The sequence below is a fragment of the Paroedura picta genome, chromosome 4 (assembly GCF_049243985.1).
Source record: "Paroedura picta isolate Pp20150507F chromosome 4, Ppicta_v3.0, whole genome shotgun sequence".
NCBI lineage: Eukaryota > Metazoa > Chordata > Lepidosauria > Squamata > Gekkonidae > Paroedura > Paroedura picta.
In genome coordinates, this window is record NC_135372.1 from 89,668,385 (window position 1) to 89,694,902 (window position 26,518).

At 42.1% G+C, this 26,518-nt stretch overlaps 1 protein-coding gene across 2 annotated transcripts in view; it reads right to left on the reverse strand.

Moving 5' to 3' along the window:
- IPO13 (importin 13) overlaps nucleotides 1-26,518 on the reverse strand; it is a 67,616-nt gene that overhangs the window by 25,687 nt on the left and 15,411 nt on the right. For both annotated transcript variants that reach the window (XM_077334037.1, XM_077334038.1), the window contains exons 2-4: nucleotides 11,965-12,701; nucleotides 3,231-3,371; nucleotides 2,684-2,825 (exon numbers count right to left, since the gene is read on the reverse strand). In XM_077334037.1, coding sequence (XP_077190152.1) covers nucleotides 2,684-2,825; nucleotides 3,231-3,371; nucleotides 11,965-12,701 — 1,020 coding nt within the window. The remainder of the gene's footprint in view (nucleotides 1-2,683; nucleotides 2,826-3,230; nucleotides 3,372-11,964; nucleotides 12,702-26,518) is intronic.

Genomic DNA, 26,518 nt, shown 5'->3' on the forward strand with positions numbered 1-26,518 from the left:
TTGTCAAATCTTCTGTGTGGGGTCTCAGAATTTCTTTCTATAGTCAAGTTTCTTCACATAAGAATTTCTGCTTTGCTTGTCTGATCTGCCACCTATTCAATGGCAGCAGTGTCCTTCCAAGAACCCCCATTCCCAGCAGCTCAAAATGTAAAATTTGCCTTAGACGCTAGATCCAATGTGTGTAGAGATTGTAGATGGCTCATAATAAAGACTGCAGGCTTCCCCAAGACTCAGTGATCACCTGGGATGTCAGCACTGAACTGATCATAGTCTGCTAATACTGAAAACATACAACATACAACTATGCTATCCTGCATCAGTCAGCCTACAACTTTAGTAATATTGATCTAAATCCACCATCACCAGCTAAGTAAAAACAGAAGCCCCCCAGAAAAGGAGCTGACTTTCTACACTGGCTTCCATCTTCAATGACCGCCATCTGCCTCCTTCCATCACTGATGTTTCTGGCCAACTGAGGCATGCACCAGTTCCCAGAGTAGAATCATAGAATCATAGAGTTGGAAGGGGCTATACAGGCCATCTAGTCCAACCCCCTGCTCAATGCAGGATCAGCCCAAAGCATCCTAAAGCATCCAAGAAAAGTGTGTATCCAACCTTTGCTTGAAGACTGCCAGTGAGGGGGAGCTCCCCACCTCCTTAGGCAGCCTATTTATTCCACTGCTGAACTACTCTGACTGTGATTTTTTTTTCCTGATATCTAGCCTATATCGTTGTACTTGTAGTTTAAACCAGTGGTCCCCAACCTTTTTTCGGCTGGGGACCGGCAGGGCAACTGCCCCGCCCGCGCCGCGTGCATGGCCGCACATGCCAAAATTGTGCATGCTTGGCACGTGCGCGGCCCTGATTCCCTCTCCCCCCCTCCCGCAGTAAGAAGCTTCCCAGGCCGCAAGCTTGCAGCCTGGGAAGTCTTTTACTGCGGGGGGGGGGCAGGGAGAGGGAACCGTGGCCCGGCGCCCTGGTCTTCGCGGCCCGGCACTGGGCCGCGGACAGCAGGTTGGGAACCACTGGTTTAAACCCCTTAATGCGTGTCCTTTCCTCTGCAGCCAATGGGAACAGCATCCTGCCCTCCTTCAAATGACAACCTTTCAAATACTTAAAGAGGATCTATCATGTCCCCTCTCAACCTCCTTTTCTCCAGGCTGAACATTCCCAAGTCCCTCAACCTATCTTCATAGGGCTTGGTCCCTTGGTCCCTTGGCTCCAGAGTGACACCACATTTGTTCTACATTGTTCTGCTTTGTGCCAGTCACTATAGACTCTTCTGCTAATTCCCTAGCAACTCGGGATTCACTAAGGTAATCAAATTAAGCAACTTGGGATTCACTAAGGTAAGAAGTAAATGTTGTGTGCCTGCGTGAATAGAGTACAGGAAGAGAGAAGCTGAAAGCATGCGCCCAGAAAACAAAGTCAGCCAAGACCCTTTTGTTCCAAAGCACAAAGTACCCAAATATAGACACCCACCAAGTCTTCTCTTAATGTCTGTTCTCCAGTAGCTTATATGTGATGGTGTTCCAATTTTGCTCCTCTCATTGATAATGATGTGGCTATGGACTTGAGGACTGCACCAGTCACACACAGAGACAGAGTGTGACCTCATCCTATATCTAGCTGGCACCAAGAAGCAGCAGCAGTTCAACAGCTTTGTTCTTGAACAGTGCAGGAGTGTGGCAAGCTCATTTGCCATGCTAATGAGGTTCCCGGACTCCAAGGATATTGAGGTGGTAGGTACAGCAAGCCAAACTGGTTGCCCTGCTTCTGTCTCTTATAATGGTATCCAAGACAGCATTACTTCTGCCTCATTTCAATGAACAATAACTTTGCACAGAATTGCATGGTTAGTATAGCAGCATAACCATACACCAAAACAAACATATTCAAGCATCTTTGAAACCCCAGAATTTGGTACTAGGAGTAGCACAGCTCTGCCTGTCAGACATAAAGAACAAAAGTGCCCAGCCAAGTAGATATCATGTGCTCCCTTGACAAGGTCACTGATGGAAGATGAGATGCTTCAGTAACACTCATTGCTACAAGGAAAGAGAACAACATTAACCATCATCTTATTGTATCAGGAACCTAAGTCCTCATCAGAATACAGATAGCTACAGTATAAGAAGGGAAGCACTGAGCTCCACAGGAATCCCTCCAAAAATAGTTAATTTGGTACTTATACTTCAGACCCTGCACTGCAATGCTCTGTCTACTCTACAATTAATCTGGTTCACAGTGCAAATTCTAGGTTTTCAACTCTCTTTAGCACATATTGAAAACACTAGAGACATAGGTGTGCATCTAGGTCATATCCAGAAGACATGCTCCTGGAACAAAACCTGGCTGGCATCTAGTTCCAGAACAATGTAACAGGAATAGAATACCCTACTGAGCAACATGGCAGTACAGCCTTATCACTCAGCCTGGCCTTTGGTCGATGCTTGGAGGAATACAAGAACTTCCACTTCAAAGCCTGAAGCTTCAAAGTCTGAGCACTGGTTTCCCAATAGCAAAACCTTCCATTATAGGCAGCCCAAGACTGACATTGACACCTGTTGTATGCAAATGTATTTGTATATGCAGAAAGGATGGAGCAAGAGCATTCATGGCATTAAATAAGCAACATATCAAGCTGGGAAGTTGGCACTTCAAAAAGGTGGCTAATACTTACCTGCAGTGTATACCAGAAGGTAAGTGTAAGAGAGCTGGTTGTTTCATTGACAGGATAGTGTCCTGGAATTCCAGTGCAGAACATTATCATGTTGACAAGTGCCAGGAAACTTTGCCAGTGATCCACCTGGTCCAGGAGGGCTCTGTAGGAAGTATTAGGCATGCAGCATCAAACATATGCTCTCCTATGGAACAGCATATGCTCCAAACTCAGAACATATGAGTGTACCAAGTCCCTTGCTTCAATTAACAACAGGAACCAAACTGAAAAAGACCCAGCTATCCATAAAGTAAAAGCTCTAGCAAGCTGTACTATTGGCACTACCTAAGTTTCCATGAGGAGTAGAGTTTTTAGGCCTCCACATAAGCAAGGATGTCTATGTCACCCACTTGACCTTAGCTGTTTTAGAAAGAGATTTGGGAGACCTATATACTACCTAGCTGTAAGGAGATCTGTCAGGATAGAGGAAAAACACCCTCCCTCACCCAACCTGTCCCCAAAAGAGTAGCCTCAAAAGGCAGACTATTTTCAAGCAAGCAGAACTCACCGGGAATGGTTCTCCCCCAGGGCCACAGCAATACGGCAGATCCCATGAGACGTCTCCATATCCCTGCTCTGAACTGCTTGGCGTAGCTGTTCCTGGAGCCCTAGTACAGGTGGGATGAGTTTCAGGAGAGTATTTACATACCTGTAAAAGAACAGAGATTATGGGGATTGATAGTCAGTACCCTCCATCACCAGAATCCATGATTCTTTGAGAATGTAAGAGACCTGATAGATCAGACCCAATATCTATATAGTCCAGCACCCTATCTCCATCACTGACCAGCCAGGAAACTCAAAACCAGACCCTGAAAGCAACATCCCAGCATAGTCAAAAAATTATCCAGTGATTTTTCTGGCTAATAGACCTATCCTCCATACATTTGTCTTATCTTAGAACTGTGATCATAATTAAAAAGATTGGCAGACTAACAGCAGCATTTGAAGTCAGCTTAGCGGTAAGAAGGACCTTCTTAAAAATATATGATATTTGGAGTAAGAGTTCTGATAAACTTTGATGTTTAATTACAGCTATTCAGCCAGAGATTTATGTAACCAGTTGTAAAGAACTTTATTTTGGCTGAAAAGCTACTGTAAGTGAAGTTTTTAAAATATATTATCTACTCTGTGAAATATATAGTTGGTTATTTTTACTTTCATTGTTTTTTATCTTTTATCATTGATGAAAGATCCTTGTTTTAAGCATTTTTGGTAGAGGGATCAGTTGGGCATGAAACTGGGTCACTGTGGGTGGGCAGGTCATTGTGAGCTTCTGCACTGTGCAGGGGGTTAGCCTAGATGACCTGGAGACCTTACAACTCTCTGATTCTATGATTCTAAGATTTATTCTGAATATATAAGCTTTTGTGTACATACACACTTCTTCAGTATTACTCTTCATCCAGTCACACCTAAAACTACACATAATAAGGCAAGAATAGGAAAATAAAGATGGGGGTAAAAATGGAGATAATAAAACCTCTTAGTGTGAGAAAGGGAATATTTGCCATTCACCACGAGGACATAGTGTTTCCCATTGTACTATTAGCCATTTTATATATAGACTCTTTCTTAACGCCAAGTATTTATTATTTTTGTTTGTTTGTCTATAACTACATTTTTAGGCCACCACTCCCAGCCAGCTGGCTCACAGTGGATAACTATAAAATACATTAAATACCTCCCACAAACCCACAACTAAAGTCACAGCCAATCCTCTTCCCCCTCCCTCTCTCCCCAATTTACTCCGCCTCTTGGGATGATGTTATAGGGAGCCCTCAAAAAGGCCAGATTGTCTATTCAGCCTGCCTTCGACCAAAAGACTGGCAGAAGAGCTCCATCTTATAGGCTTTGCAGAACTGTGTTAACTTCAACAAGGTCCGCAGCTCTTTCAGGAGCACATTCCACCAGGCATGGGCCAGGGTCAAAAAGGCCCTGACCCTGGTTGAAAGCAGACAAACTTCCTATGGTCCTAAGATCACTAGCCTGTTCAGACCCGCAGAATAACCAGGAACACATGCAAGCAGGATATGAATTCTAGATATAGAAACCAAAGTAACTAATGAATTCTAATCTTTGAAATTTCAAGATTTAAATAACATCCTTCTTCACCATCATTTATTCCTTGCTCAGTCCATTGTGTTTGAAAATGCGTACATTTAGTATTTTCATATTAAATTTTTCCTTTTGAATGTGATACATCTGATTTCTGTGTTTAAGATCAGATATCATGGTATACATGCCTCAACTTTAAAAGGTGGATGGATACAAGAAGCAGGCCATTTTCTTATCCTAAGCCTTTTAAAGGCTCTAGCCAAGCCTAGGACATACTTAGTGGCCTCCCTCTACCCATAAGCCCTAGGGGACATAGCCCAATCCTGTGAGTAACCAAGCATGCCTTCTAAGCCATTTCTGCCCAATTATTCCCCGTCTCCACCCCTTGAATGGAGCTTCCTAACATCTGATTGTCAGACAACTGAATGTCAAACGACCAATTGTCAGTGGCTATCTGACTGGGCCTGCCACCCTTGATCACCTGGCGAGTGTGAGGGTCTTTACAGGGTTACCAGTCATCTCACTAGACCTGCTGGATGCTGGGAAGGGGAAAAGATTGGGATTGTTATGATTTTATTTCTGCCAACCCCTACAGTGGCTTTTTCTGTTCACTTTTTCTCAAATATGCCATTTATAGCTTCTGATTAGTATAAGTTTACTACATAGTAAGTAATCTTTAAGGCTTGCAGACAAATGTACAGTGTGCAGATAGCTGCACAAGGAGTACACAAAGGTAAATGACCATAGTACGGCTGGTATTACTTGATCCAGTTAAATGTTGTCCACACAGATATGGGGGTGATTCAGATGCTCAACTACAAAAAAAAGAACCTTGTTCTAATAATGGAAAAGATGAACATGTACCCTTTACATCTTTTTCATACTGTAATTTATTTATATACTTAAAAACCCACCCAACCCTCAAGGATGGGGATGCCCAGATCACACAGTACACCCCGCAAGAAGTGTGTATGTAGACATGCATACAGATAACAATATAACTGTCCATATATAAGGGGATCTATACGAAACATTGTGTAATACATTACATTACTATGAGACCTGATACCTGTACTGCAGAAGTTGGCACATCAGCATACTTGATTATAAGAACAAGACCTACAGCCTGGATAAGTGTTTAACCCTATCCACAAATACATTATCTCAAAAACCAGATTCTTAGATGAGCATTTGATAGCCTGCTGTTCTACACAAGTAATATTATTGGTCACAATATCAACAGCCCCAAATCTAAAACCTGTATTGCATAATCTCCTGAATTCTGATTGGCTGTCTGGTGATAGAGAAATAACCCAAAGATCATTGTTCCTCCAGTAGTCTACTACCTGCAAATATCTGGCAACACAACAATTAACAACCACACTCAAGGAGTCTTGTGGCATCATAAATATTATCAGATGTACTGTGGCATGAACTTTTATCAGATGTATAAATGCCCAAGACACTGGTTTGCTGCAGCAGACTTTAAGTTGCCTCTCTATAATGTACCAACCATACCCAGGTAAGATTGTTCGCACTATTATCAACTAGTATGGATGTCTACAACTATACCATCAACATCAGAGTCCAGTGTAAAGTTCACTGGCTGGATCATCAGAAATATTATTCTGATTTCATTTCCCCATCAAACATGATTTTAACATCATTATTGTGAGCGGGTGGGGGACTTGTGAGTAGGTAAAGTCTAGAAAAATTCTGCCTGAGATTTCCTTTCTCCTTCCTATAGTCCCTGATCCTCTTTTTAAAAAGCAAACTCTACCCCCTCAACATGTCACAGAGTATATATCAATTCCAGGCAGAACATTCTGGAATCAAATTTAAAAGTAAAAAGAAAAAAGTTTGCACAATTAATTCCAATGAAAAATATGTTAAGGAGATGAGCAGCCTGAAGGAGCCTAGATCCTTGATTACCAATTTGACCCAACCCAAAGTATGATGCTCATGCAGGAGTCTTCTGGGAGCATCCAGGCAGCCACTGTTTCCTTGTCCCCACCAGCTGCGGGCCCTGCAGGGGCTTCCGGCGTTCCACAGGGCCTGCAAGACAGAGCTCTTCCATCAGGGATATGGTTGAGGCCGGCACGGCAAGGAAGATCTGTATGGCCCCTCTTCCAAAATAGAGCGATGTGAATGGCAGCTGCAGGTTACATCTGCGCCCCTCTTCCCACCCCCTTCTATGATATTTTTATCGGGGGAATTGTTAGTGCTTCGAATTGGTTTTTTCCACCGTATCTTCTTTTTGTACTGTGATTATTGGATCTATGTTTGTTTTATGTCTGGGATTTTAATGGGGGTTTTATTGGGATTTTATTCAGACTGTTGTAACCCGCCATGAGCCATCTGGGAGTGGCAGGTAATAAATTGAAATAATAATAATAATAATAATAATAATAATAATAATAATAATAATAATAATAATAATAATAATATTCCAGAACCATATAAGCAGTTTCATGCCTGTCAGTCTCCCTGCAGTTGCCAATAACTGAGTATAACCATAACAACAAGCAAAGAGGAAACTGAGGGGAATAGCACGGGATGGCTCCAGAAAGAGTCTACTAGTGGCTAATTGGCTAGCTATCTGTTATCCGGTTGCTGAAGCATATTCTCTGGAAAAATAGTTATTTTACACTTACCTGCTTTGCACATGTGACTCAGAGATACAAGGTGGGAGAGCACACAAATGCACAGAGCCAGTGTGGTGTAGTAGTTGTTGTTATTATTATTATTATTATTATTATTATTATTATTATTATTATTATTATTTAATTTTTAGACCGCCCTTCTCCCAATAGGTCTCAGGGCGGTTTACAACATAAATAGTTAAAACACAATAAAATCCCCGCTCCTCCACATGCAGCCAGTTGGGTGACCTTTGGCTCGTCACAGCCCTGATAGTGCTTTTCTGACAGAGCAGTCCTGGCAGAGCTCTCTCACCCTCACCTACCTCACAGGGTGTATATTGTGAGGAGAGGAAGGGAAGGCAATTGTGAGCCGTTTTGAGACTCCTTTGGGCAGTGAAAAGCAGGATATAAAAGCCAACTCTTCTTCTTCTGCATGCATATGGCAAGAATTCAAGTCACCTATTCCCTATCATCCCCCTTAAGGTCAATGTTTATACTGACCCTCTAGCCACTAAAAATTAAAAGCACAGAAAAAAATGAGCAAAATCTTTATATGGGTTTACTTGGGTTATTTCGTAGAATGAAGCTTAAGTAGCTTAAGGTATGTCTCAGTAAACCATGTTCCAGTGCTGTGCATACTATTTAATCCTACAAACCTAACTGCATTAGGTCAAGAAAACTGGTGTTGGTGAGGTGGGGTGAACTACCTGATGAACAGACTAAATGCAGGAAGGAGAATAGTAATCCAATTCTGCATTTTTTACAAAAGAGATTGAGGAGGGGATGTACAATAGTTCCAGTGGTTGCTAAAAGACAAGAGTGTGCAGTGAGGCTAACAGTTGTAGAGGGGGTGAGGGCAGCAGCTGCAGTAGCAACAGCAGCAGCTCTCTCCTAACAAAGGCCATGAAGGAAGAGGACCAGTAAGATTCTCAGCATCATTAAATGCTGGATGGAGGCAACAGACCCTGATCCTCCTAATCCAACCAGGATCACATTACTATCATCTCACTTGGTATATCAGATTCCCTGACATACAAAAGGGTGAATCAATACACTATGGTGGTTTTTAGTGGCAGCCAGACTGATTGCTGTCTGACATACTCAACTGCTCAGTCTCTAGAACAGAAATAGATTCTTTACCATACATTCCCTTCTCAATGCTTCACCCTTATTCATTTCCCCATATATAAAATGATGCAAGTTTCTTGAACTCTCCGCTGTATCTGATCAAATATACATTGGCATTCATACCTGTGTATGCATCCTACATATCCTGGAGACATTTTCTTTCCTGGGAAGCACATAGATCCACTGTCAGAAGCTGTTAACAGACACCTTTCTTTGTCAAGTAGCTATATCTCCAACATCTGAGTTTGCACTGTCAGGCATAGACACCCTGCCCCCAGTGTACATCTTTGCGAATTCCATAGCCAGAGACCTGATCAATGCATACTTATGATGTAAGGCTAAGAAATAAAAGCTACCAGGAAAAAATGCCAGAAGATATAAAATATCTTTAAATAAACCACTAAGCTTGAGACAGTGACCAATCTTGGAATTATAGTCTGCTAATTTGACAAACGAGCATGACTGTAGCTTACAAAATAAGAATAAATAATAGTAAATTAGCTAGTTGCTCTTAGTTTTATACTTCTGGTAAATTTTGTATATTTACTGATCAGGTGCATGCTGCAAGTCTGTTTCTTGGATATCAATAGTGAGATCTGTTTTCTATTCACTGAAATAAACAAACTTAATCTGAACATGGATCTGCCACTATCAATACTGCTCCCTTCTCACATTATTGCAGTATTAGTGCATTTAAAATCCTGCTCTCTAAATATACCCATATAATTAAAATAGTGAAAATTACTTACAGATTGAAGTTTTATTGTTTCTGTTTCCAGTGCTGGAAGTACTCTTGTTTTATTGTGATATTTAAAATAACCTTGCACTCTGCTTAAGGACACTATCATTAATAACAATCTTATTGTCCAGTTAGGCATTCTTGAATGCTAGAGTCAAGTGTACAACCTAATTAACCAGCTACTCAGATTTCCAGCACAGAACACAGTCCAAAAGGTAGACCACCAGAAATAAGGTTAACCAGATGGTCTGAGTGATAAAGTAATGCTGAATGGTAGGCTAAGTCTTTACAACAAAAGACACCTAGACCAAAAAAACAACCCCCACACAGAAATTTAACATTGGTGGATATTTACTAAGAATCTAAAGGTTACTTTTGCAAAAGAAAAATATTTGAACTGTTAGCTATGTTAGCTATACGATCAAATATTGTTATCAGAAGGAAAAGTATACAAGATGTTGCTAACAGCTTATCATCATACAAAGATGACACAAGAAGCTACTTTTTGACCCGCACTTCTGTTTTGCAAAACTCCTGTTTTATACACATGAGATCATCAGCAAACTTCGAATATTAAGATCTTTTAAGAGGTCTAATTTTTAACTTGTGAGCAGCCTACATTTGGTTCCATATATGGTCATACACTAATCTTAATCAGCCACTTAAATTCTGTTTTAAGTTATTATGATCACAATCATTAGTATTCCTACTCAGACTTAAGTCCATCATTGGTACGCACACTAATCAAACACAAAAATGAGCAGAGAAAAGCAGATATCAAAACTTTTATGTTGGTGAACTATTTCAGTGTTAGACGAATATTAAAAATTCTTTACTAAAGATCAAGTTATAATTGTCATGTTGACTTTGAAAATGTCATCTTTGTTCTAGACTATTCTCCATGCCCTGTCAATTAACAAACCTAAATACCACTGCCCCAAAGATGGTGGGCTATTTTGCTGAGGCATCATTAAGCTATCTATCCTGCATTTGTGCCTATCACTTTGGTGACACCAATAGAATAAAAACAGTGCTTCAAAAGAGGCTGTGGAGGACAGTGTTATAGTCCAGTAAGCAGGCCATAGCAGGACTAGACTATTCCTGGGTTTTGGTTTTCAAATTTCTCTCCAGGTAGAGAGAAATGATGCTGTGAATGTACTTTGGAATTTAACGCATTCTCTATCTGATCCATTTAAAAAAATGTGGTCAGAATGTGCCCAAATGGAAAAAGAGGTGATTATTAAGCAGTGCTATGTGCATCCATGTCACAAATATGGCTAAAGCAATATCAGAAAAACTCCAAACTGCCCAAACCCCGGCAAGATTACTGATAAGCCACTGCTTCTCAAAGCCTTCAGTGAGGTTTTCTCCTAGGGAATCTGTCAATTTCTAGTTTAGTAAGAATATCTTTTTGAACTCCAGCCCACATCTGCCTTATTGTGATGTGCAGCAGGAACTCAATGCTGCTCTGTCTCTCGGCATCACAGATATATAGTTTTCTCTGACATCCTTTAGATATTCAGAAAATCGTATCACGTTCATTATTATCTTTTCCCCAGCTGAACGCTATACATTCCAGATCCATAATATTGATTGTCATGTGCATCTCTGCCACTTATGAAACCAGTTTCCTCAGCAACACACCTGCTGATGAATCTTCACACAAGGCCTCCTGTCCCCAGACACTAAATATCTCAGTGTGTATTGGGTGTAAGTGGAGTTACAGAGGGTGGAGAAGAGGGAAGTGAGCAAGTTGTATCAGGTTCTTTCTGCTAAACAGAACTTTCTTAGCTTGGCCATTATGTTTACTCCTCAAAGCTAGTCACATACTCACAAGAGGAGCTCTCCCTATTTACCTATTTTGAAACAGAGAGTCCCAGAACTCACTTTCAGGTCTCACATTTTGCCCAAGAGGTTACAAAACTCATGCCCAGCAGAAAACCTCTGTGGAGGTCTTTTGAGGCCTCCATTCATTCTCTGTGATCTCCAGTACTGAACAACGCAAGGGGACAATTAAGTGAGCTAACAAAGAGGACTGCAAATCTCTATGAAGAGCAGAATAGAAGATTCTAAAACTTAGTTATTTCACCAAACAAGAAACTGTAATGGAATTTACTAGAAGACACATGTCATCTTTCCCTATCAAGTGGATTATAACATAACCAGCAAATGCTCTTATGGTATTAGCCATGCCTATAGAACCTCAAGTGCTCAAAACTCAGTTTTTCACATCTTTCTCAAAAGCTTGTGCTGGCTTAAAAATTAATCAAGACTTGGGGTGCTTTTAGCCTAGTTTCAGTATTAAGTAGTTCTGTTTTGAATGAGTTAACATTCAAAACAGGTCTGGACAAGGAGTGCTAAAGCTTGCTCACAAGGGATTATTCTGCCCCATCAGTTCTCCACTCCCACCCCTGAATGCTTCCCACTCTCCCACTTTCCATCAAGAGAACTTGCAACCAACTGTGCCAGCATGTGCCATTGCAGTAGAATACATAAACATGATACTCCCCACCCCCACCCTGCACTCTAGACTCTGGCTTGGAAACATAGCATGGCTACTGATGGCTGATGGAAGCTGTGCTGACACAGGTGCATCCTTGGCAGCTCCATATGGAAAGTGGCTCACAGTACAGGCAATAAATCTTGTATACCCACAATATGAGATTAACCTTTACCTCTGAGCATCAGGCTGAGAAATAGCATTGACAATGGCTTCCACTGCTGTGTCAAATAGTTCTGGATCACGCAGGGAGGTGAAGGCTGCCTGTATTAAGTTCTCACACTCCATCAGGGGTATCTCTAGCTGCACCCAGCTGGAGAAGCACTTCAGCACCTTCTGCTTAATGAAGCTGGGAGAGTCTTGCTGTTGGAGCAGCTGATCTAGTAGTGGAAAGACAGAACTGCACTCCTGTGCCAAGACACCACGCACCTGCCCTTTGCGGTACTGAGGCAGGCGGCTGGTTTGGAATTCCTCTGGCAAGACAGTCAGCAGTTCTAGGAGAGCCAAGCAGCGAGATCGTCCATCTATGTTTGAGTCCTCTGACTGAAACATTCGCACCATGTCAGCAACAGCACACGGCCATGCCTCTGGCATCATATTGAGCGCCAATGAAGCCAGTGCCACACACAACCGAGTCAGGACAATCTTGGAGCCACTAGCAAAACGGGTTATATGACTGAAGAGCTGTGACTTGAGGGTCTCATACTGGTCAGCTGGGATGTCATTCCAATAGCGTGAGATCTTTATATGGAGGGCACTTGCCCCAAAGTACTGAATTTCAGGCACCTTGTCCATGTCAAGTAACAGCCAGCTGAAGTGCCAGGCTTGGGGTGAGACTTGAGCTTGCATGAGCCATTTCTGAGCCAGGTTCTTGTTTTCAATGTTGGGGTCATAGTACAATTGGTGAAGTGCCTGTAAAGGAGCAAAACAATACAAGAATTCAGAATTTACTACGTCCTCACATGCCCCAAAACAATAAGACCAGATTATAAATTATCAGTATCTAGCTCCTGAAATATTAACCCTCCATAGTATGGTTAATTTGGATTGAAAACCTACAGTAGATTGTCTACACTGACTTCTACCTAGTGCCTTTGCCACAGATAAATGTTACTGAATCAGAGATCCATTTTATAACGCCCTCATTAGACTAAAAGACAAATATTGTAGCAATGAGGACAACAATATATATGAAGGCATTGGACACTACAACATGAAGAGAACTGGGGGGTCACAAACTGGTATGAGGACTCAAATTCACACAACAAGAGACACTCATAATTGGTGTGCTTTAAATTAACCAGTGTGGAAAACCATGTTCTGAAATGGAAATAGTTAACTGCAGATTTACACCATAAGTTAGCAAAGAGTAGCTCTTTACTTTTACTACATAATGTGGGGCATGGAAGGGACAATTTCCTACCCTGCCTACACTGCCTACCCCCAGCTGTTTTCTCCTCCAAGTCTGGGTCTCAGGTAGGAAATAAATCCCATAGACAGAAAGCCAGATTATGATGGAAGGCAGTTCTAGGATAAGGTGGCCAGGCCTTTGGCGGGACAATCCCGCATTTGGGGCATTTGCCACGCGTCCCCTGGTGTTCTCCATTTTTAAAAGTTTATTTTTTTTTTTTGGCTGCGCACCGCACGGCAGGTCAGCAGGCAGGCCAGGCTCAGGAGGCCCCCGCGCAGGCGCCTGGGTTTTGGGGAGAGGCTTGTGTGAGGCCACCATTCCCACCGGGGCCCGCCACTGTAGGGAACTTTTTACTACCTGAAGAAGTTACGGCTTACTTCCCGGCTGGCTCTGCTGCCACCTACTCGGGTGGCCTTTTCCTGCGCGCCTTCCTGCCTCCTCCTCCCTTTAAAGATGGACCCGCAGCAACAAAGACCGTCCGCTAGGCTCTTCCCGGGCTACCGCCCTTCTTAAGGCCAGTCGGGGAGGGGGGCCTGCCGCCGCTGCCGTGTTGCCGCCACTGCACTGCCACCCTTCTTGAGCCCAGTTGAGGGGGAGGGGGAGGGGGCCCGGCGGCAGCAGTGGCGCGTCCCACATTAGATTCCCTTAATTCTGGTCACTTTATTTTAAGAAAACATGCACATGGAGAAGTTTTAGGAATATATGCACCCACTTCCTGCTTACTGTTTCTCTGCATTCAGTTCAACTCAATGCTACAATTTACAAACTATGTTGCAATGCCTTACTTACTTGATGTAAAATGTCCCTCTACATGCCCCTTGTTTTAATATTTTAAATCTGGGGATTGCTGCTTCAAAAAGATATTTTGTGAGGTGGGCCATAAAACAGCAATCTTACCTGACTTTTTAGTGGATATATTCTACCACATCAATTTGTATATGGAGAGATTCAAAATTGAACCTACAAAAACAACCTAAGGATTTGTTAATTCTCTATGGTTAAAAGACTATTGAATTCTTGTAGCATACTCTTTTCAAAAAATAAGATTTAAATGCAAATTTAAAAACAAATTAACATCAGCAGTGCTGAAACCTGTACAGTAAAGCTCTCTATACAAAATCTTTTAAAACTGATAGCAGATTGTAAAGACTTTAAAGACCAGATGATGTTTTGCAAATGTGCCTATCAAAAGGATGCACCAGGTTTGATAACCCAAAAGTGTGCAGCTCTGGCCTCACTTGGCAGCAGACTCCATGCAAGTGTAACAATTGTGTGTGAAAACTGATATATCCTGCATTGTAGCATAATCTGTCTTACCCTTGTGCATATCCCCCATCAGGCCACATCTCTCCCTATCAAAATATTACTTATTTTCTGGGGATACCTATTACTGTGTATTACAGCAGGCCACTGTCTACACAGAAATGGTAATACAATAATAGTCTAAAAACTGCTTCATTTCCAACCATGCTTTTCACTGGGTGACTCCAAGTAGCTGATGAAAAGTTGAAAGAGTGGGACAAAGGCCACAACACAGAGAAGCCAAGTTACAGCAAAAAGGAAAAAAATATTCACAGTAGAGTCCATACTTCCACCAAGATCTGTATTTGGATCAATGCTATTTATATCATTCATAAATTACCTAGAATTTAAATAGGGTTGCCAACCTCAAGCATGGCCTGGAGATCCCTTGAAATTTCAAATAATCTCCAGATAACTGAGATGAGTTCACTTGAAAAACATGGCTGCTCTAGAAGATGTACTCCATGGGGTTATACCCTGATGAGGCCCTTCCCCTCCCCTCCCCGAATTCTGCCCCCAAATCTCCAAGAATTTCCCAACCCTAGGTTGGCAACCCTAAGTTTGAAGTAAACAAAGAGACAGTCAAAATGCAGACAACACCAAATTATTCAGGATAGTGAAATTTCAGAGGCGCTAAGAGTTCTAGAGGGAACACTCCAAACTGAATGAATAAGCTACAAAATGGCAGATGAGAGTCTATCTAAGTAAATGAAAGCTGATGCCCTTAGGAACAGAGAAGCAAAATCTTACTTCACTGATGGGATCTAAACTAATTAATTGCCACTATCTAAGAAAGATTAAGGTCATAACTTCCTTCTTGGGCATAAGTCCTATTGAATGCAATGGGACTTAACTTCTGAATAAACAATATTGCATATATGAAAAAACTATACAAGGGGGCAAGGAAAATGACCAAGGAGCTCCCTTGGATGGGATCCTGTGCTGAGGAGAAGGAGAAGAAGAGTTGGTTCTTATATGCCGCTTTTCTCTACCTGACGGAGGCTCAAAGCCGATTACAATTGCCTTCCCTTTCCTCTCCCCACAAGACACCCTGTGAGGTGGGTGAGGCTGAGAAAGCCCTGATATGCCTGCTTGGTCAAAGAAATTTTCTCAGTGCTGTGGCGAGCCCAACATCACCCATCTGGTAGAATGTGGGAGAGCGCAGATTCAAACACAAGTGATTACAAAAAAAGGGGAGTCGCTATTCAATCTACAAGCTAACTTCTGAGATGCAACTATAGCTACACTATCTTTAGCTCATTTACTCACTAAGAAATTAAGCTATTTATAAGACCATGGTCTCACTTCAGGAAGGAAGCTGTGTCACTCTACTGCATTCATCTCGATGTATCCAATCACAGTGCTCCCCCCAAAATAAGCTTCTGCAATGTTTTGTCACAAAACAAAGCGGGCCTGTGTGAAGCTCCCAGAGCCAAGGGCCACATCCCTTTGTGGAGATGCCATCATCTTAACACAGTGCAAAAGACTAGTCAACACACCAAAAACATTATCAGGACTGTTAACACTTGGCTTGCTTGCACTGCCAGCTCCAGTAATTAAGTGCCATTCCATAGCCGGACCAGTTCTAGTCTCATCACCTTCACTTGCTCATATGTAGGTGCTGGGGCTTCTTTCCCAGCCTAAGTCCTTCTCATAGCTTATTAAGCTCTTGTTCTGTCTGCTGCACCCTTTCTGCAGTTTAAGTCAGGCAAACTAGTCTACCTACTTCAGTTAGGAGAAATTCCTCCTGGTTTCTCTATGAACAAGGAATTCAGGATGCTAATTACTCTCGAGACCAGCCTTTCTCAACCTTTTTACCACTGAGAAATCCCTGAAACATTCAAGCTTCAAGAAACCCCAGAAGTGATGGCAGCAGGCAGCACGTTCTTGCCAGGCCCCCCAGAAGTGGCATCACCCAGACACTCCCATCCGAAGTGACATCATACTTCATTGCCCCTACCACCTCTAATAGCAGAAATGGCCCAGTGGCCTACTCTGCTGGGCCAGGAAATTTCCCGCTGTCACCTCCTGTCATCTCCCCAGTACAGCTAAATTAAGAGTACTCCAGTTGCTACCATGTGCAATGAGCCTCAGCCAGCAAGGATTTTTATGACCAGGACCCCTCCCCTTTCCACCCCCTCCAGGCCTATCATTGGCCATTTTGGGAGTGGGGGGGTCAATAATCATATATGGTCATATCAGCTGATTAATTTTTGTAAATATAGAAATTAATTAACTCCCACTCAATAGGCGAAACCCTTCTGGGGCCATCAAGAACCCCCAAGGTTTCATGAAATCCTTAATGAGAAAGCCTGCTCTAACCTGTAAAGACTCCAGGCTGCCTACCCACAACCCCTTATCTCTTTCAGCTGGAGTCTTTGACCTCCTTCCCCTGATTACTCCCAGTTATTGCTTCCCTTTCCTATTCAAGCCATTTCTCTTGTGGAGACCTTTGCCCCATAGGAATCCAGTATTGGGTGGCCTTCCTTTGTGCTCCTCCCTTGCTCTTACAGGCCCAACTAGCTCTCTCCTTGGTTCTACAACTGAGCTACAGCCTTTCTCCAGGCTGTGCCTGTTTCACCATGTCTTCTCCAGGGATAGGGTGTACAGGACTGTGACAGTGTGCTACGTTAAATCTATGCTTTTTGGGATTTATGATCTCTTGCACACTTACTAGATGTAACAAAAATAACAAATGCAGAGCTTTTATTGGTACAACAGGAATGAAGAGAAAAACAAGAATAAAAGTCATTCACTATGTTAAACCAGATTGTAGCATTCATCTGTTCCAAGTTGGCAACTAAAATCTGAACTAAGATGCATCTTGACTGGGTCTTTTTCATTCAGTGCTATCCCAATACAGTGTTTCCCATCTAGATGTATGATATTAGCCTTGCATAAGGAAACCATCCAAACTGGGCGGCAGCTCTCAAAACGAGGACTGTCTAAGATTAAATGATCCAGTGTATCTGGAGTGGGATACCCATGCAGGCACAGCCTTTGGGAAACAGGGATCTTAATAAACCTGCCTTTTGTTAAGTTAGAAGGAAAGGTGTTAATTCTGGCTAGCAAGAATGTTCTTCATGAACGTGAATTGTCTAGCATGAAAAGAAAGGGATGTATTTCTCTATAGAGAAGGTGAGACAATATTTTGGATTCAAGCACTTTTCATTACAGCTGGAAGGTTCTTTTTATCTTTACAATGGAAGAGTTCTGATAACAGTGCCAGCTGACTTAATAGATTTTGTGACATTTCTCCTGTACTCTACCACATTTTCCCCATCTTCCACCCATATTGATGGCCTCCTAGCAGAGAAAACCATTATTTTTGGATTTGTCATAATTTATTTGCAGGAAGTCGTTTTGACAATAATTAATATAGGCATGAAGGTATCTCAATATACCTACTCTTGTTCTTGATAGTATTACCGTGCTGCTAGCATATAGCAGTAGCTGTGTAGGCCTTTTCCCTAGGATCATGGGTGCCCTCATCCAGGACCTTTGAAAGGTCAACTAAGAAAGAGACTAAAAAGCTGTGGAGCCAGAATACATCCCTGTTTTACCTAAATATCAATTGTTTACTTTATTTGTAAGCGATCCTTCTGCTGTATACTTAATCTGACATATATTTCCTGTGTGTAGTTTTTATTAGAAAGAGGAGTCTTTGGTCTATTTTTAGAGATTCAAGCTTTCCCCCACAAACATTCCATAGGAATAAAGTTGATGGCTGATTTTAAATCAATTAATGCTGTAAAAAGTTTCCCTTTTGCAGGTCTCATATTGTTCTCTTAGGAATGCAAACCCTGAACAATGATCTAAAACTGAGTTCCCTTTTCTGAAACCAATCTGTTCAGGTTCCAGTATATTATTTGCATAATTCCAGGTGGTCAGTTTTTCAGCCAAAAATCTGGTATATAGCTTACCTATTTTTGCTAGTAAACTAATGGGATGATAATTTCCCAGAACATTGGGTTTTCCCTTATTAAAGATAGGGACTATTATGGCATTCAGATAGGAGTCTGGGATTGAGCCAGACTGATTTATTATTGAAAAAAGGTTGGCAAGAGGGGCACCCACCACTCAGGAAATTGTATTAATAATAATGGTGGAATCCCATCTGGGCCCAGAGATTTTTGTAACTTCAGGAATTATATCAGCTCTTAAGATTTCATCTGGGATGACCTCCAACCAGTCAGGTAGACTGGGGGGTTGATTTACAGGGATCAACATCTCAATAGAGGGCCTGGAAAACAATTCTGCAAAATTGTCTTCCCACTTATGAGCTGGGAATGAGTACAGGACAGTCTTACTCTTGTTTCCACTATATGTAGTTATTGAAGGGTCATCTTGTCATCTTGCAAAGGTGAAAGAAATATGTAGACAATCCAAGAAGAAGATGTAATAATGTAGTACCTGAAATCAGGGATAAGCAGCAAAATAGCCAGTTTTCACCAAATTATTCAAGAGGGTGAAAAACACTGAATTGTAAAGAGCTCCAAGAGGTTTTCTCCAGAGAGAGGGAATGGAAAACAACATACGTAGTAAATGGCCTAGTATAAAGTGAATGATGGAACATTCAAACAAACAAAAAATCCCACCCAAAGAAATACCCTGTATTGGCAGTGAGTGACCTGGGCTGAATCTGCACTGGGGTCTTTATCCCCAGTGACCCCGAATTTTAAAAAGTCATCTACATGTTATTCAATTTCCATTTTGATATTTAGCGCTTTAAATTTTCCCTCTGCAATGTCTATGATTGATCCACGGTGACACTACCTTTCCCCTGTAATATCCAGGAGCGGATATAACTTGCTACATTTGATAAAACCTCTCCCAAAGTGGTAGATGTTCTGCGTTTTCCCAGATTAACTTCCTCCCATGCCTCCAATGCTGATGTAGCCATGCAGTCTGTTGCTGATTGGTCATGGCGTCAGTTCAAAGACTGCCTGGTTCCCAGTTGCCATTCCTTCCTTTATTTTTGCCCTCATTTCCAAAGCGACTGTGCTCCAAGCCCACCCTTCTATGTGTCAAGATTTGCCTTTTGGATTGTCTTCCCCCCGTCATTCTCCCCTCCCCTTACTTGCTCATGGAAAAAAAGCAGCAGCCTCATGCTCCATTCCCCCCCCCCCTGGCTTTGGCTGTAGAGTCAGGAGACAAAAAGCAGGAAATAAACCCCTCTCCAGCCTTGTGCTCCTTCAATGCTGACTGGACATTCGCAACCACCACTCCCCACCCCCCCTTAGCTTCCCCAATCAAACGGGAAGCAGAAAGTAGCCACACAATTAAATGTAGATTGCAGTTCGTTTCAATTCAGAAGGAAAGAGGAAGACCTGGGTTCAGATCGATCTGAATTCAGCAGGATTGACAACAGGTGGGAAAAAATAAGTGCAGAACCAGCCCAGGAAAAAGATGGATAGGTAAGTAAATATGTCAACTCAGTATACAGTATTGGAACTTGTTCCGTGTTTGTGATTATTAGGGCAGAGATTGAAATAAAAACCAATGTAATGTTCTAGATAGAGAGTACTATTTTTCATCTTCCATAATATTAGAACTTGGGGGCACCCAATGCAATTTGATGATCTGTAGATTAGGGATAGGCAAATGTAGGTTTTTTCTCACAACATTTAATGATCAATATATTTAATTCTCAATGCAAACAAAATATGGATACTTATATCTGGAGATGGGAGCCATGAACACATATGATAGATCTTTCTGCAAACCTGAAAAACTCCCCAGGTTTGCAGGGGGGAAATTAAAATTAAAAAACAACAATCGATAGCTGTTAATTCCTCCCCAATAATAGAAGCAGTATCTGTAGTTTTATAAAACAAATACCCATAGCTGCTATTGTTAGGCAACTTTCAAAAAAGTTGCTGTCAGTAAAAGGCTGGTGGAGAAGACCAGGCTCTTTTGGCATTTGTGGGAGAGTTTATCAGGGCCAAGCTGCCAGCAGTCCCTGAGCAACTTGCTATTAATCAAGTTTCATGACTCATGCAGGTCTAGTTCCTTGGAACTCTTGAACAGTAGCCACTCCATGACAGCTACTGTGGTGTAGCAGTTAGCGTTCCATAACAGATCTAGGAGACCCAGGTTCAAGTCACTATGCTGAGGAAAGCTCACTCAGTGACTCTAGGCACGTTAAACACTTTTGCAGCCTAATTTACCTCTCAGAATTGTTGGGAGGATAAAACGGAGGCAAGGAAAATGTTGTATGCAACTTTGGGTCCCCTTTGAGGAGAAGAGCAAGGTATAAATGAAATACTAAATACAGATGAAAATGGGAACAAATAAAAGGCAGAAGGGTGGGCGAAGAAAAGGGAAAAAGGAATGAAATACCAAATGGTGAGAATATGGGGAGAGTGCCAAAATGATGTGAAAGAATGATGTATGAGAAAAGAGACAGCAGAGGAAAATACGGTCCCCGCCACACTACAAGGCCATATCTTTTCTCAGTCAAGTCTGCCAGGGGTAGGGAAGAAGGGAAAGGGAAAGAAATTGAGGCAGATAAAGATAGGTTAGCTGGTGGGTGGAAAGAGAAAAAGGAGTAGAAAAAGGGAAGAATCTACATGTTCTTGGGGAAGGGAAAGAAAAAGTATAGAGGTATAGGAAAATGAGCTGTCCACCATACACTCATGTATATGCCTGGCTTGTTAACATATTAGACTAACCACCATGGTATAGGAATTCCTATTAGCTTAGATGGTTATCAAAGGTGATCTGATGCATTCATGGAGAACAGGTCACTGGTAATCGTAATGGATAAATGGAACCCTCCATATTCACAGGTAGTATACCTCTCAATACCAGCTACTAGTAACTAGGAGAACAACAGCATGCCCTGCTCACAGGCCTTGCAGATGTTTCTAATTATTTTGGGAGGCAGAATGCTAGACAGATAATGGTCTGATCCAGCAGAGCTCTTGTGTTCATAAGCAATACAGATGTCCAAAAGTCTTGCCTAGCTTACTCCATTCTTCATGCTACAGTGCCCCTGCAAGTGTGTGTCTGATAAATAGCTCAACTTGGACCTTTATGTTGCCAATGCCTGTTTCTACATAATGTTTCCTAAGCAATCAAACACTTGTGTTCCTATGCCCCTAAGAAGGGGAAGTTCTTCAAACTGAGCATTTTACAGCTAGTACTAGTCACTGATCAATTTTCAAATCTGATTCATATATTCAGTGCATAAGGAGCTGGCAAGCATAGCCTTCATCCCTGTGACTGAGGGGAAGGGCATGCAAAAGAGTGTCATAAGTAAGCATGACATGTGGTGCTATTCTTGGGCTAATATTCAAGATGCCGGACGTAATGTTATATCTTGTAAACAGCACACTATACTGGCCAGATCTTGTACATTTACATGGTGAAGTCTCTCTAACACATGAACACCACTGAGATAGACCTACTCTGAAAAACATCAGGCCACAGGAATATACAAAAATTTCAGCTGCTCAGGCAACACATCTGGAGCCCTGAACAGAAAGCCAAAAGAGTTCCCCCAGAACTCTTAAGCAGAAAGCACTGGCACCCAGATTGTTCAAAGAACATGAATGCAAATTTAGAGTCTTATGTTCTGGTGATTATGAAAACATACCAGAAGCAGCTGCCTGGCACCCTGTGTCTCTGGAGAAATGTTTCCTCTTAGTTAACCTCCTCTGAGCTTTTGTACAGCAAGAAAATAGCAGTTTGTCTCCTTGACAGCATTAGGTAAATAAATGCAAGTGGTATCCTCAAACTGCCAGAGACTGAGGAATAAGGAAGAGAAGGATATTCCAATAAAGGTCTACAATTAAAACTGGCAAGGTTACATGCAGCCACTCTGGGTCAACCCACTCCCAGTTACCCCTTCCTGTGTCCCTACAAATAGTCCCCTGGAAATCCAGTTGTTAGAATATGGCCATTCAAGAGCCATCACATATTGTATTATTGAAAATGTAGTAATGATGAAACTAATGTTGAAGTCAAAACAGATTAGTTATATCGTGTAAAACTTAAATTTAAATGTGGAGTACAATTGTACCTCAAGAGAAATAACTATTGCATTTTATAGATAATATACCTTAAATTATAATGAAGGGGATGTAAGAGAAAATGTCTTACATTTTGTACTACATGATTGTTTTTTGACAAACACAATTATGTTTTCAATCCCTTTTTTGTGTCCCTTTTCTTTTTTGTATCCCCACTGCCTTCCTAATAAATTGAATTTTAAAATGAGCCATCACATCTTGATTAAACACAGTGAAGTGAATGTGAAGTTAGAAGACTGACAACATGATGCTCACTTTCCAGGCATGGCCTCATAACCCACTGACTTAACCCTAGCAGCTCCACTGTGACAAATCAGACTGTGCTACTGCTGGCTCTGCACTGACTGCCAGTCTTCCGGGAAGTGAAAAGATTATGCTGGATTGTCTTGCTTTCAACCCTGCTCAACTAGAACCTTGATCCTTTTAACAGCACAACCAAGTGCCATCAGGCAACAGGAACCATAGCAACAAAGCATCATCTGCTCATCCAGACACAGCCCTAGACCTCTTCTTCCTGTGCTGGCTCTGCAGAAGTGAGCCCAGTTGGCTGCTATCACAGTTGCCCTTTCATAATCAGAGTCTTCTCTGTGGATCAAAGGCAAAACTGACATCTTCCTTCCACCCACTGGAGCCAAAATGATTCCATATTATATAGCACTGTGCCAGCCAATACACCAGGCACACTTCCCAGCAGCTGGTGCTATTTTCAAACATATTTAAACATTGTTGGCACTACCCCCTGCCTTCTATCCCTACTGAATATGCTCTACTCCTGTTACTCCACAGGCAGTAAAATACATCACAGGGGATGAGAAGCCTTTGGCACCAATGCATCATCCAACATAAGAGTTTAAGATGAAGTTACTTCCAGTGTTGTTATACATTTGAATTAAGCACATGCACGTGAGGAGTATGATTATAATATTGTGTGATTTTACTTGAAAACCATAAAGGGAAAATTGTATAGTATATAAATGCTAAAAGTAAAAAATAAATAAATCTGAAGGCACACAAACAAGCAGAGCAGTGTTAGCAGTAAAGCAGCATCAAGTCCTTAAGAGTCCAAATAGAACCCTTATAGTTCACTTTCAACCCTGCTAATTCAAACTCAAACTGAACATGTATTTCCTTTTAGGTGAGTTCTACAATGTATCATCATTTATCTGTACCAGGGACTCCCCACCTTTCTGAGCCTGTGGCACAGTGGGGTGCAGCAGCAACATGGCTGCTACAATATGGCTGCTGCAGGAGGCGGAGCCAGCCACAAAATAATTGCCACAGCTTTAGTACAGTGCAGATTCTTGCGCTGTGGTGGCAGCTGCTGTCAAAGAAATGTTTAAAAAAAAACGTTTAAAAAGAACCCCCTGCACAGCCAATGAAATTTACAAACCAATCAGAAGCCTTGCTGGGCCCAACCATGTCCTAAAACACTTGGCCAGAAAAGGTGTCAGTGGACACCACGTTGGGAACCTCTGATATACATACTAATATTCAGCTTAACGCCTTTCCATCCAAAGTATTACAAGGGAGATTTGCCAAGATCCCCTTCGAAAACAGACTATGCACCTGTGAATCAAGTTCTCCTGACACCATCCAACATATCTTACTGAATTGTCCCTTGTTCACTGAACAGAGAAGGCATATTATACCTCTCATACCAAAACGGAGAAACCATTCAAGAGACCTGATTTGCCAATTTTTACTGAGTGATAAGGATGCCGACGTCACTTTTATTATGGCTGAATTTCTGTCCTCAGTTTTTAAATTTAAACTGTCTGATGTATCCTGACTAACTTTGTTTACCCTGCTCAGCTAAACATGAAGGTAAACATCTAGTGACTCCAACTGTCAGATCTTTTGACAAACCTGAGAAATGCTCCAGGTTTTCAGAAAAAGCGTGGATTTTCAAAAAATATACTGAGGTTTTTAAAAACCCAAATGATAAAGGGAACATCTGCAGCTTTCAAAAACAGAAGCCCTCAAATTATTTTATTTCTACCAAAACATACAACTGTGGTTGAAGTCAGTAGGCTTTAAAATGCATTAGAATTAGTATAAAATCAGTTTTAAACCGCTAGCCTCCATATAATTGGGGGAAGAGAAATGGTTTTGGTTAGGTAACCATATCATTTTAGGCTCAATATTTGTGAGTAAATAGCAGGAGGAGGGGGGAGGGCCCTTTCCAGGGCTATTATGACCTTTAAAAGAAAAACAGCTGGTTCTTATATGTCACTTTTCTCTACCTGAGGGAATCTCAAAGTGGCTTACAATCTCCTTCCCTTCCTCTCCCCACAACAAGCATCCTGCGAGGTAGGTGAGTATAACCATTATGTTATACTGTTACCCGGTTATACCAGTTAATAATATGAATGTTATAATTATTATATGTATGGTTCCATGTATAGTTACTGTTATATGTAAACCGCCCTGAGCCTTCGGGCAGGGCAGTATATAAATATAAGAATGAATGAATGAATGAATGAATGAATGAATGAGGCTGAGAGAGCCCTGATATTACTGCTCGGTCAGAACAGCCTTATCAGTAATGTGGCAAACCCAAGGGGGCTTTTCGCACGCCTTCAAAATCGCACAATGGTTGCCAATTGAAAACGCTGCTGATTTGCCATTATGCACAACGTCGTTGACAATCTACCACACACCTGAAACCGATCCGCAAAAAGCGCTTCCTTGTAGCGCTTTCAGGGAAATCCCCAAAAGTGGATTCACCCTCCGGAAAGCGCTACACTCCTGCAATCAATCTGCAACACTAGCGGGAAAGTTCTGTGCGTTACCATTGTTGTGGTTTCTACAAAGTCCCTCCCCCTGGCTCTCTCCTCTGATCTTCCGGCGAAGCGATCGCCATTTTTTTTTCTCCGAGCGAGCAGAGTTCAACCCACCAGCGAGCCTCTGTTTAGAGGCTTCCCCGGCTTCAGTCCCTCCCCAGAGCTGTTTAGTCACTAAGCACAAACAATAGAGAAGCCCGTTTGCTGATGTATTTTCCCTTTATTTTTACACTGTTTTCGGCCGAAAATCGGGCCCGTGGGGGGGGGATTTTTTTTTCCACGCGGGGGGAGCGTGGCAACGATGAAACGACAGCTCAAACACACCTGCCAGCTGGATGGGTCTCTCCGTTGCAACGAATCAACACATATTCGTTGCGATGGGTGTTTTTTTTTTTTTTTTTTAAACCTTTCTTAAAGGGAAAGGGGCTGTTTGGGAGCATGCTAACGGCTGCCCATTGGCTGCTTGACGGCCAGGGGCGGGACGAGCTCGGCAATAGCGCTTCCTTTCTAGCGATTTTTGCTGAGACCGGAAGCTTGTGGGAAACGATGGAAACGCAACTGGATTCCACTACAAAGTCAGGTATGCATAATGACGAATTCCACTATTTTAAATGGCGATTTTTCGTTCAGCAAACAATTTGCTACAAGGATCCCGGTGCGGAAAGCCCCAAGGTCACCCAGCTGACTGCACATGGGGGAGCACAGAATCAAACCCGGCTTGTCAGATTAGAAGCCACCACTCTTAACAGCTCTACCACACTGGCTGCAAGACTCATTGGGCCAGGCCAGGCTAGGCAGCAACCACCAGGCTACCCTGATTTACATGACTCACATAGACCTGGCTGTTTGCTACTGCATAGGAAAGCCTGTGTGGCATAGTGGTTAGAGCAGCCTTTCTCAACCTTTTTACTATTGGGAAACCCCTGAAACATTCTTCAGGCTTTGAGAAATCCCAGAAGGGGCATAATAGTGCAGAATATGATTGGGAAGCATAGCTGTGGACATGCCCACCGGCGGCCCCTCCCTTTACTACCCTCTCTACACCCATCATTGGCCATTTTGGGAGTGGGAGGGATGACATGACAATATATGGTCATATCACTGGATAAATCGACTTAGGTTCAAATTACTAGTCTGCATGCTAGGCCCCCGTTGTGGAGAAAGATCAGGTATAAATGAAGAAAATAATTATAGCTG